This window comes from Phymastichus coffea, unplaced genomic scaffold (assembly GCF_024137745.1).
Source record: "Phymastichus coffea isolate CEN01 unplaced genomic scaffold, Cenicafe_Pcof_1.1 PCOF00010, whole genome shotgun sequence".
NCBI classification, from domain to species: domain Eukaryota; kingdom Metazoa; phylum Arthropoda; class Insecta; order Hymenoptera; family Eulophidae; genus Phymastichus; species Phymastichus coffea.
Window position 1 is genome coordinate 2628155 of NW_026706821.1, and position 12233 is coordinate 2640387.

The 12233-nt window shown below is 33.7% G+C and overlaps 1 protein-coding gene across 1 annotated transcript; it reads left to right on the plus strand.

Moving 5' to 3' along the window:
* Positions 1 to 7586: 7586 nt before the first annotated feature.
* LOC131671847 (uncharacterized) lies at positions 7587 to 9698 on the plus strand. Its single transcript, XM_058948614.1, has one exon. It carries the CDS (start codon positions 7587 to 7589, stop codon positions 9696 to 9698), a length of 2112 nt encoding a protein of 703 aa, XP_058804597.1.
* The last annotated feature ends 2535 nt before the right edge of the window (positions 9699 to 12233 follow it).

Sequence of the window (12233 nt, forward strand, 5' to 3'; positions counted from 1 at the left end):
AAATTAAATTGGTCGAAGGATTTTTACTCTATATTGCTACCCTCTCAAATTAAGTGGAGCACTTTTTGGAAAAAAAAAATCAGACATCTGGATAAATCTATAAAAAGTTCAATTTTTCATATTTTAAAGTATTTTTTGAAAAAGTGAATTAATAATTCTACTTCTACTCACTTTTTTCAATATCTGCTCCACTTAATTTGAGCCAAATATGTTAAAGAATATCTTATCCAAATTTGAAGTTAATCCGTTGAAAATTGATCTCAAAATCCTGCGGCAATGGTGTTAACTTTTATCTAAATCCATTGCGTGTAAAAATCACTTGAAAGTTTCTGATCCAATCCTGCAGGTTTTCTATCACTGAATCTAAATTTTGTATACGAACATCACTTTGTTTTCTTGTTCACATCAAAAAACATCAAAATCATAACTTATTTTGGTACTCTGGATAACTTTATATCTGTTACACCACATACAAATCTTTTACAGCCAAAATAGACACTTATTTTACAAGTAGCAATTTTTATGCTTAACCAGTGTTACTTTCATGAACTTTCCAATTATTTATAGCCACTGAAACAACCTGCAAATAAATTAAACAAATACACAAAGCAAGAAGTTTTTAGCTATAATATAATCAAAACCAGGTTATCAAACTCATCTGATACGACAGCTTCTTGATGAAATTTTCTTGATTATTGCTGAATATAATGCTGTAATGACACAGTAAACGCAATACTAACTAATACTAACTAACAAAACTGAACAATCTGCATTCAATTATGCAGCAAGCATAAGCAGCAACAAGCAGGCAGCAGCAGAAACTGTTTAGGATGAAACACATGTGTTGACATGTAAACATCTATGAAGTTAAGTGCAAAAGATCGCGCCTTTATCGACAGCGATATTCGCTCGATATCGATAATCGATTCATATGTAAATTTGAAATTGAGTATTTTTTTCCTAGCTATTTTATCGAACCTTTGGTGAGACAATATAAATTAAATACGTAAATTTGAATGAATTAGAATATCACATAAGCTGACAATGCCACCAGTGATTAGATTATTTGTTGTTATTATGTGAAAATGTATTTATAAATTACAAATAGAAATAATTGTAATTATCACAATTGCGACATGAAACGCTTACTTCAAACAAGTACAATATAGATTTTTTCATTATCAATTATTATTATTTATGTATTTTTCTTGACAAAAAAAATTTATTTCATTATTTTTTGTTAAAATAGGTGTATAAGTTCATTTGGAATATTCTACATAATTTTTTTCCATTCAACAGTTTTTGAAAACGGACAACGCCATCTTATTCTCCGGAAAATTTCCTAAGAAAATAGTGTATAAAAAAAAATTTGATTTTTTTGACTCGAAATATTGGCTGGACCCTTAATTAACATGTACATGCAATAATATTCCTCATCCAATTTTCTCTCTTTTGGAAATACCAAATTTTTTACATCTTGGAAAGCTTTCTCAGACCTGATTTGATAATTTATTATTTTTACTTTACAAATACGTATTTTAGAATGTAATACCTATTTATCTGGATTTTTAACAAATTTTCATTTTATTTTTATAACTTTTATAAAATTTCTTACGATAGAAATATAGTAACATCTAAATTCTTTGAAGTTTGACAAATTTTGTTGTAATAATTTGGTACAATGATAAAATCGCGAAATTATAATCAATTAAATTTTGAATGAAAACAATCTTTTTTAAAATAACTTCATTTTTTCGCTATATTTTACGGGCTCAAAGATAATTCAGCTGTACCTATCTAGTTCAATTATAAATTTAATATTTCATTTTTTATTATTATTTTTTTGACTAGGAGACCTGCAGTAATTGGTCATTGTAAAAAACACTTCGAAAATTGTTTCAAAATGTCCCTCAGTCTTATATACCAAGTAATTCAATACTTTGAATTCAAATATTCTAAGCAATTCAATATTCTACATTCAAATACTTTAAGAGAGTACCCTCGGTAGAAGAATTAACATTAATAATTGTCTGATATTTGGAGGATATCTGTATTGAAGTATTCTGAAGCCAAGGTTTAATTTTCGTGACCCTTCAGAGCTTAGATAATGAGAAATGAATAATTACAAATAACATGCAATCTTATGGGAATGAGCATATTTACTCAATTCAAAAGACATCCAAAATTGATAATGTTTTGGGAAAATTTGGAAATACATAATAAATTATTCCAGACCCGTGGCTCTTTACAAAATGCTCATTCAGAGCTTGTGAGAATGGAAATTAAATATTTTCTTGTATGCACGTTTGAAAATTTTGAGGTTAAACATGGGATTAAGTGGCAAGCATCTGACCGCAACTACGCTAGTATCGAAGCATTCTTCCTTAAGCAATTTAGTATTCATATTATAACGGGGATTTAGCCCGATTAGCCCCGTAAATATAATAAAAGAGATAACAAATCTTAAATGAGGAATGTCCGAGTGAAGTCTGGAGCCTCCTGGACTGTCCGTCTTCTCAGGTCCGGTGTTCGTCACGCCGGTGACAGGACAGCCGGATCCGCGCAGATTCGTAGTGTTGGCCGAAGAACGCAAAAGTCGAAGATTCGAAAGCGGGTGTAGGCGCGGAAGGGGGGGGGGGAGCGTTTGAATAAGGCGGCGGAATACGATTAAATAAAAGAAACTCACGGTAAACAGTATTTTTAATCAGTAGAAGTTAACAAAAGTGGTCGGAAGGAGGGAGAGAGTACGCTGAGAGAACGGATAGAGAGAGAGTAAACCAACCAGCCGGTACTTACAATGACGGTGCTCGTCCTCTAGATACGCAAACAAGTCGCACAGTTTACGTCGACGCACACGCACAAATTATCGGGCACCACGCGCGCTCCGCGGCTCGTTTCCTCCTGACGAAATCCTGCTCTACCAGCTACAACACGCGAGCGTAGATCCTCTACTGGGCCAGGCGACGTCGCAATTCTTCTCTGGATAAAGGCCCCAGCTCCGAGATCGAAGAAGAGGGAAGCACCAGGTCACAACGAAGATCTGAGCAGGGAAAGTCGTCGAGACAAAGGAATCTACCCGCCCGCTGACAAATCCGCACGATAGCAACTCTCTAGCGTGTTGCCTGCTCGGCTCTCGATTTCGTTCTGCCCTGTGTCTAGTCGATTAGTGCCCGCGGTCACTCGCTAAGGCGCGACTGTGTCTCTCTCTCTCCCTCCGCGCCTCGCGGTCGCGCACGGAAGAACCCCGCGTACTCGCATCTCTCTCTCTTACCTTATATTCGAACCGAAGGGTAATTACATATACAGATATTAATAATAAATGAATATAAACATAATAAATTCATAAATATATAGGATAAGTTCGGAGAAATATGTTAGATTTACATATCATTACTAGGGAGAGAGAGATATAACGGATTGGCAATCTCACTCGTTATAATATTTATAAATTTCATTTCATTTCAATATTCAGATCTGAAATTATATGATTGATTAATGAATTTTAGAATAAGGGATAGACTTTATTTGTAACTTTATTGATGAAAATTAACCTACCAAATGTAAATATTTGAGAAAATATCTATTAATATTAGAGTAGCCAGAATTGTCCACACTAGGTTCGCCATTCTCATACCAAATGCGTTTCGATTCTTTACTAAAATTTTTAGCTAGATATCTTTATGAATAATTATCAAAAAGAAATGTATTATTCGACATCACCATTGTTCATTTTATCATTTTCAATTGCAGGTCCACAATTTAAGAGAATAAGAAAGAATTATTTTCGTGTTTCTACTGAAGTACGAAAAGAAATCATAAATTTTCACTTAGATGACAATAACAGTGCTGTTTGTAGTGCAGTAAAAGACCGCAAAAAAATTGTTTTGGAAGATGGCTCATCAACTACTTTAGTTGTTTTAAAAACAAAACCGCCTAAAAGGATTTTATTTTATGATCTCAAAATTTTGTATAAAGATTAGGGAAAAATAACAGAGCAGACCAAGATCTCTTGTTTTGCCTTTTTCTGCCAGTTAAGGCCCGAAATATGTGTTTTTGCTGGAGATCCTGGTACCCATAATATATGTGTTTGTGACAAACATCAGAATCTTAAACTCAAATTAGCAGGAGCAAAATACTATGATGATTACAGAGATGTTATTGCAGCAGGCGTGTGTTGTATTAATAATAAAAAATGCATGTTACACGATTGTGATCAGTGTCCAGGACGAGAAGGAATACGTTATTTCTTGAAATCGCATATAGGCGTTGATGATAAAGCAAAAGTAAAATACAGTAATTGGTCGACTGTATCGATCAGTACTACCAATTCCGAAAGTTTACCTAGTTCGAGAATGACAATCATGGACTTTAAAGTTCCTTTTTCTGAATTCATGGATGATCTTATTGAAGATGTGTGGAATATCAAAAAGCATCACTTCATAGCTTTGGAACAAAAAAAATATTACAGTGAATGCCAAAAAAATTTAGACAAAGATACTGGATTAATTGCTATAGACTTTGCCGAAAACTACCCATTTATCGTTCAAGATTCTGTTCAAGGATTTTATTTTAACAACTCTCAAGCCTCTTTATTTACTGTTACACTGTACTACAAAAACAACATTACTGGTAAAGAGTAGATGTTGCTTGTTATTGTGTTATTTCGGACTCTACAAAGCATCAAGCTTACTCTGTACATATATTCCAAGAAGCCGTCATTGAAGAGATGAAGGAAGAATTTCCGTGGATCAAGAAATTGATATATTTTTCTGATGGAGCCCCCACTCAATTCAAAAACAAGTACAACCAAATTTTATATTACTCACACTGACTTCACAAATTGTTATTTAATTTTTTATTGAAAGGGTCTAGCAGGATAAGATAGTCAAAACTGCCCCGAAGTGATTCAGGAAACTAACTATACTCCCATGTTCAGCATGGAAAAAGACTACGATTTCCAGATTTTCAGACCCCTAAACCCATACGGGGCCCTATAAGGCCCAGTTTTGTCATTTTTGGTTTTTCGACGATATCTCAATCAGTTTTTGAGCTAGAAAAAACTTTTTTTTTTCAAATTGTAGGGTATTTTAAGCCCGATCAAATGGTGCTAGATTGAAAAAATTTTGGCGCGAAATTCAAATATTTAGAGACGTTCGAAAATTTTGAAATTCGATATTTCCGGAATGGGGACCGACTCAACGCCAAAAAAACAATATGTTGTTTCTAAACATCTCAAAAATATGTGTGATTTTTCTTAGATTTTTGAAAGTGGTGGAACGACCCCAAAAAAAATAAAAACCAACAAAAAATTTAGTTTTTTGATCCTACAGCCTTGTAGATTAGATCTATGTTAAAACAAATAGCACCATTGAATTCTACGTAAAAAAATACATCGAAAACAGATATCATACATATATTATCAGTGCCATTATACACTGAGAATTCATAGTTCAACATAACATACCTCCGCGTACCAGTATGAGCTAATGATGATGTGGAAGGTCGGGAGTTTAAGGTAGTTAATGCTATGCTGTCCTCATGGAGAGTCAGGGCCGGGGGGTCCCCCCGCACTTCCCCGCATAACCTACAAACTCGAGTTTTCGTTCGCATTTTAATTCGATAATTATTATTTCCAATGGTGACCGCAACTCTGACTTCGCATACAGCTTTCTTTAATATTTATCCTTCCTTAGTATAGTTTTTTGAAAAGTTCTCTTAACTAGTTTTGCACTCTATAATACCGTTTTGTTTATGATGCTCTCCATAAGAGCCCGTGTATAAGCGACGAAATTGTGCATTTTTGCGTATTATACATGTTTTCGATGCATTTTTTCACATAGAATACAAAAGTGCTATTGGTTTTAGCCTAGAATACATATAGAAGGCTCCGAAAGCAAAAATACTGCGTTTCTCAGTGTTTTTGTATTTATTCACACGCTGGCCTACCCGGCAGGCAGGGTAGGTATTTATTTGACTATTACATATACTTACTCAAGTTAATAGAGCACAAACAATCCTATCAATTAACGGGCTTTTCGCGCTTAAACAACTTAATAAATAATTTAATAAACGGTAAAAATGAAATAAACAATGAGACAAGTAGATTAAGCGGCGGGACGGAGGTAAGACTTAATAAATAAATTAATTTTAATATTGAGTACATACCGAAAATAATGGAAAAATCCTTAAAAATGACGAAAAAATGTTCTAATCTAAAAGACGAGCAAAGCCGACAGCTCCCAAAGACAGTCACGTAAGAAACAGATAGAGTTACGATCGCCTCGGTGTTCCTATCGCAGGTAATGATTAAATAAATAAATAAATAAATGAAAAATCCTAAACAAATAAAAATGTAGTGTGCCATTTTCAGTACTTTTAATTATTTAAATATAAAAGCGCGCGAGAAATTAAATGACGGAAAAAACTGGAATGTATTAACGAAAATAAATAGATTAAATAAACAATAAGTCAACTAATAAAACAAATAATAAATGTCGTGTAGCGAACAGAGTGTGGAATTTGTTAATTAATAGAGTCCGGACGAGAATAAAAATCACAAAAAGAAAAAGTTGTATTTATTTATTTAAAAACGGTCTTTTCGCACTGATCGAATTCAATAAATAATTTAATAATTGGTAGAATCGAAATAAACAATGAGGTAAAAAAATTAGGCCGCAAAACGGTGCGTAGGACTTAATAAATAAATTAGTTGTAACAAACAGTGTCTACCAAAAATAATGGAAAAATCCTTAAAAATGATGAATAATGTTCTAATCTAAAAGACGAGCAAAGCCGACAGAAGTCTGCTTTCTGGCTATATCAATTTATTTGCTATTGAGTTTTATACTCAAATAATTTCAACTATTTTTATTTAACCGTTAAGTTACCGTTTAAGTTACCGTTAACGTTAATAACGACGTTATAATTTTTTTCCGAAAGTAACGTCATTAATTTTTTTTCGAAAATAATGCCGTTAAAGTAACCTCGTTATTTGTTAATATGCGTTATTTAAAAAAAAATTTTGTTTCCTATAAGACATTAACATACTATATAGAAATAATTTCAAAGTTGCTCATTAGTGCTAATGCTGCCCTGATTAAAAAAAAATTATAACATTTTTAGGAAATAATGGCGTTATTTATCGCCGTTATTCAACGTCGTTACCAAATAACGTCGTTGACATTTTTTTTCGAAAGTAACAAAGTTGAACTACAACCGTTAAATTAAAAAAAATACGCCGTTACTTTAACATTGTTACTTTCCAAGGAAACACTTTATAAGCGATGTTATTTGCGAAAAAATTGTAACGATTTATTTGGTAACTATGTTAAATAAGGTCATTATTGACCAACACGGTTATATGATTTTCTTTAAATAATGTAAATAAAATCCAATGTTTGTGTATATTGGTGTATTAAAGCAATTACTAAACATGTTCTATCAAATAAATAAATAAAAGAATGAATGTGCGTGTAGATTAAATTCCGTAAAAAAACGTTTGTCTGTCTACCACCTGACGGCAATCACTTCTTTACAAATACAATTACTAGAGGGTCGCATTTTTTTCATTTCAGATTCCATTCACAATGGCTGATACGACAGTCGGAGATAGTTGCGCAGGATGTGGTCTGGCAAAGAAGAAAATGTCTGGCTACAAACAGACTGTGAGCAATGAAGAAGAAGCGACAACCCTTTCAGATGTTTTTGCAAGAACGGTGGTGGTTAATGATATTCTATGCATAAAATGTGCTGGGGCTGCTCGTTTCGCAAGGTCAAAACAAAGAAAACTTGAACATGTTCCTCAAACTGAAAGTCAAGAATCCAGTTCATCTTCAGAAGTCGCTTCTCAACCTTCTCATAGTGATCCGCCATTCCAACTATCGAAAAAGTTATTAGTTGATAATAAAAAAGAAGAAGAGACCATTGAGTTGCCATATAGAAGAATCACTTCTACGCATAATTCTTGTTGTTTGTGTGGAAAAAAATCTGGGTTCATTTCTGTACCTTTCGAAGCGCGTCACCAAGTTTTTGTTGAAAAACAAATCTTCATTCCAAAAGGGAATAGATGTTGCACAATTCATCTGATAAACAAAAAATTCTATGCAGATGAAATAAATAATTTGACAGTCGTTTCTCATTCATCTTTGGTTACAGTCGATGACATAACTAAATTATTCCAAGCTTTCACTGTAACTTCAGATAGAGAACTACATCACAGAGTCGGCGACTTTGCTATATCTGAAAAAAGAATTCAAACTTTTACTGGACTTAACTGGGAACAGTTAATTCGATTGCGAGAAATGATGACTTCTTTAAGGAATACGGATAATCGCACCGTAAACCAAGCTCTAGTGATTTTTCTATTCAGATTGCGAACTGGAAATTCAAACGAAATGATTAGCTCTGTCTTCGGTCTAGACCGACCTCAGCAAGTATCTGAATTTTCAAAATCAATTTTAAAATCATTTGAAAAAGATGTATTACCTTCGCGCTTCGGGTTGAAAGCTGTAAATAGAAATGACTTGATTGAAAACCACTCAACAATTCTCCTCCAGAAACTTCACAATATAAAAGACAGTAATCTCACATTGGTTGGTGATGGAACCTACTTGAAACATCAGAAGAGCGCCAATAACGAATACCAAAGGAGGTCCTACTCGGGACACAAGAAGCTTCCTTTATGTAAGCCCTTCACTATTTGTACTACTGATGGATATATTGTTGATGTGCTTGGGCCTTTCTCCGCCAAAGACAATGATGCCAAGATTTTGGAACAACTGCTAACTGAAAATGATGATTTGAAAAATCTTATGTGTAAAGCAGGTGACGTTTTCGTACTCGACCGTGGATTCCGTGACGTACTGCAACTATTAGAAAATATGAAATACCGAGTTCTCATGCCATCCTTAAAAAAACAAGGAGAAAAGCAATTAACAGCAGAAGCAGCGAATAATTCTCGCCGTGTTACAATGATTCGGTGGGTTGTAGAAGCTGTTCATGGTGCCGTGGCTCAAAAATATAAAATTTTCCACCAGCAACTAGATAATCGCTTTCTAGTCGAAGCCAGTCTTTATTGTAAAGTCGTTTGTTTTTTAATTAATGAATTCGGGAAACGGCTGGTGTCTAGAGCTTCTACAAATGAAGATATTCTCAATCAAGTAATTTCAAAACACGGTACGGAAAATACTTTAGCTGAAGATGTAGCGACAGGAAGATGGAGTCGCCGAACGAGTGAATTTACAAAATTGAGTTCCTCTGATGTGGATGATTTTCCAGAAATGACAGAAAATGATCTAATTACGCTATTTACTGGAACTTATCAACTGCAGCAATCGATTTCTTATTTGGCAGAAATGATAGATGACAATAATGAGATGACTGTGCAGTTTCATAAAGATGTAGAGAACATTCTCAAATTGCGTGTGAGATCGAGGCATATTGAAAAAAAGACTTACAACTGTTACATCGATTACAAACCCAATTCAATTGGATGTGGTGGAATTCAGCGATATTATTGCGAATGTGCTAATGGGATGCGAACGATCGGTTGTTGCTCTCATGTTGCTGCAGTTGTTTACTATTTGTCTCATGCTAGATATTTGTCTCGCATTCTTCGACCTGCAGAGCATCTCACCAAGATTTTTGAACGAAACGAAGTCGTTCCCGTTATAGAAGAAGACAGCGACGAAGATTCATAGAGCTATTAAGGTCAAAATCTGCCGAATCAAATTGCACTAAAGTCATGGTATTATTTTATGTAAATTGTTAAATAAGATGTATAAATAAACTGAAAAGCCAATACGTAAAGCTCAATCACATTATATATTAGCCTATGTGTTTAAGCTTGTAATAAATATCAGTGCCTTAAACTTTAAAAAGTTGTACCATTTTATTTATTTATTCCAGAAAAATTTCAAAGTAGAAGATTGGTGGTGAATAGTGCGGTATGATTTGATGTCATAACATGAAATTCATAAATATTACAAATCAAAATCAAGTCGTCAAAAGTATAAATTAAAGTGATAGTAAACTCAATTTAAAAATGTTTTAGCAGAATTTGAATACTATAAGGTCGGCTCAGATTGTAAAAATTCAAAAAGTAATAATATTATTAAATGTAGACAAATATCATGATTTGCAACTATAAATAAATCTTGAGTAGAAAACCTTTACGCATTTTCAATGCACGTTTTCGATGTATTTCTTTATGGAAAATACGATATCGTTCCTGATTTTTTTCATAAAACACAACATTCATAAAATACGCAAAATGCGAAAAACTTAATTTTTTTTTCAATTTTTGGCCTCGAGCGCTCATGAGGTAAATTTTATGATAAAAACAATAGCACCATAATATTCTACGGAAAAAAATACATTGAAAATATGTATAACATGTTTGAAAACAATCTCTTGAGGACGTTAAATCGACAAATAATAAATATTTACAGTGTAAGTGGAGCCGATCGGCAGGGCCGATTTTATCATGTACGGATTTGCATGATGACTTGAATTTTTTCTAAACATATGATACATATTTTCGATGTATTTTTTTACGTAGAATGCAATGGTGCTATTTGTTTTAACGTAGATCTAATCTACAAGGCTGTAGGATCAAAAAACTAAATTTTTTGTTGGTTTTTATTTTTTTTGGGGTCGTTCCACCACTTTCAAAAATCTAAGAAAAATCACACATATTTTTGAGATGTTTAGAAACAACATATTTTTTTTTTGGCGTTGAGTCGGTCCCCATTCCGGAAATATCGAATTTCAAAATTTTCGAACGTCTCTAAATATTTGAATTTCGCGCCAAAATTTTTTCAAACTAGCACCATTTGATCGGGCTTAAAATACCCTACAATTTGAAAAAAAAAAGTTTTTTCTAGCTCAAAAACTGATTGAGATATCGTCGAAAAACCAAAAATGACAAAACTGGGCCTTATAGGGCCCCGTATGGGTTTAGGGGTCTGAAAATCTGGAAATCGTAGTCTTTTTCCATGCTGAACATGGGAGTATAGTTAGTTTCCTGAATCACTTCGGGGCAGTTTTGACTATCTTATCCTGCTAGACCCTTTTAGGAATAATTTCATCAACGTGTGCTATCACGAAGAGGATTTCGATATTTCCGTAGAATCATATAATTTTTTTGCTACCTCGCACGGCAAAAGTGCGTGTAATGGAAACGGAGCGACGGCGGAAGGTTCTGCAAGAAAAGCATCTTTGCAAAAAGTTAGAATCACAAATGCAAAAGAAATGTATGACTATTTGAATGAGAAAGAATCCAGCATTAGGTATGATAAAAGCTATTTTTTTTATTAAGTATACACTGCCGGCCAAAAGTTTGGAAACACTTCGTTCGGATTTCGAAATATGTATTTTTCCAGGAGTTTTGCCTCGAAAAAAGTATTTTTTGCTCATAATGACACAGAATCAAGCCTTTCCAGGTAACTTGAGGGTTAAGGTTTTAGATAAAAGTAGTATGAACTTAGAATTTTTGCCAGTCCGTTTGTTTTCATAATATTGACGATATGAGAGTTTATTATCGATGAGAAATTTATTGTGATGTTCTACTTTTGTTTCCTTTTTTGGCTTTAAACTTTTATCCATATTACTTTGGTTTGTCAGTATTGTTTTTTTATAAGTCTTGTATTTGATTTCCCTCATTTGAGTCAAAACTGTAAGCGTCTTTAAGTTGTCTCGAATATTTTTTTTTATTTAGGAATTTGTAAAAGTTTTGGCTTACATATTTATATTATACGGCTCAGTCATGGGAAAACGTAAAGAAATTCCACTTGAAAAAAGGGGAGCTGTATTGGCATTACATAATGAAGGTATCTCATATCGTGAAATTGCCAAAAAATTGAAAATTTCATTGAAAGGTGTGCATTCAACGATCAAAAGATTTGAAGACACGGGTAATCATCACGATCGTCCTCGAACCGGACGTCCAAAAGTAACTACTTCTCGCGAAGGTAAGCATATAGTGGTTACCAGTAAACGGAATAGACGGTTAACAGCTCCCGAAATATGCGCAGACATCAACAGAAGTCGTGAAAAACCGGTTTCACTAACAACTGTAAAAAGAAGATTAAACGCTGCCGGACTCAAAGGATGTGTTGCAGTGAAAAAACCATTACTACGTAAAGAGAATAAAAAGAAAAGACTACAATGGGCTAAAAGGCATCGAAACTGGACGATGGATCAATGGAAAAATGTGCTCTGGAGTGACGAATCCA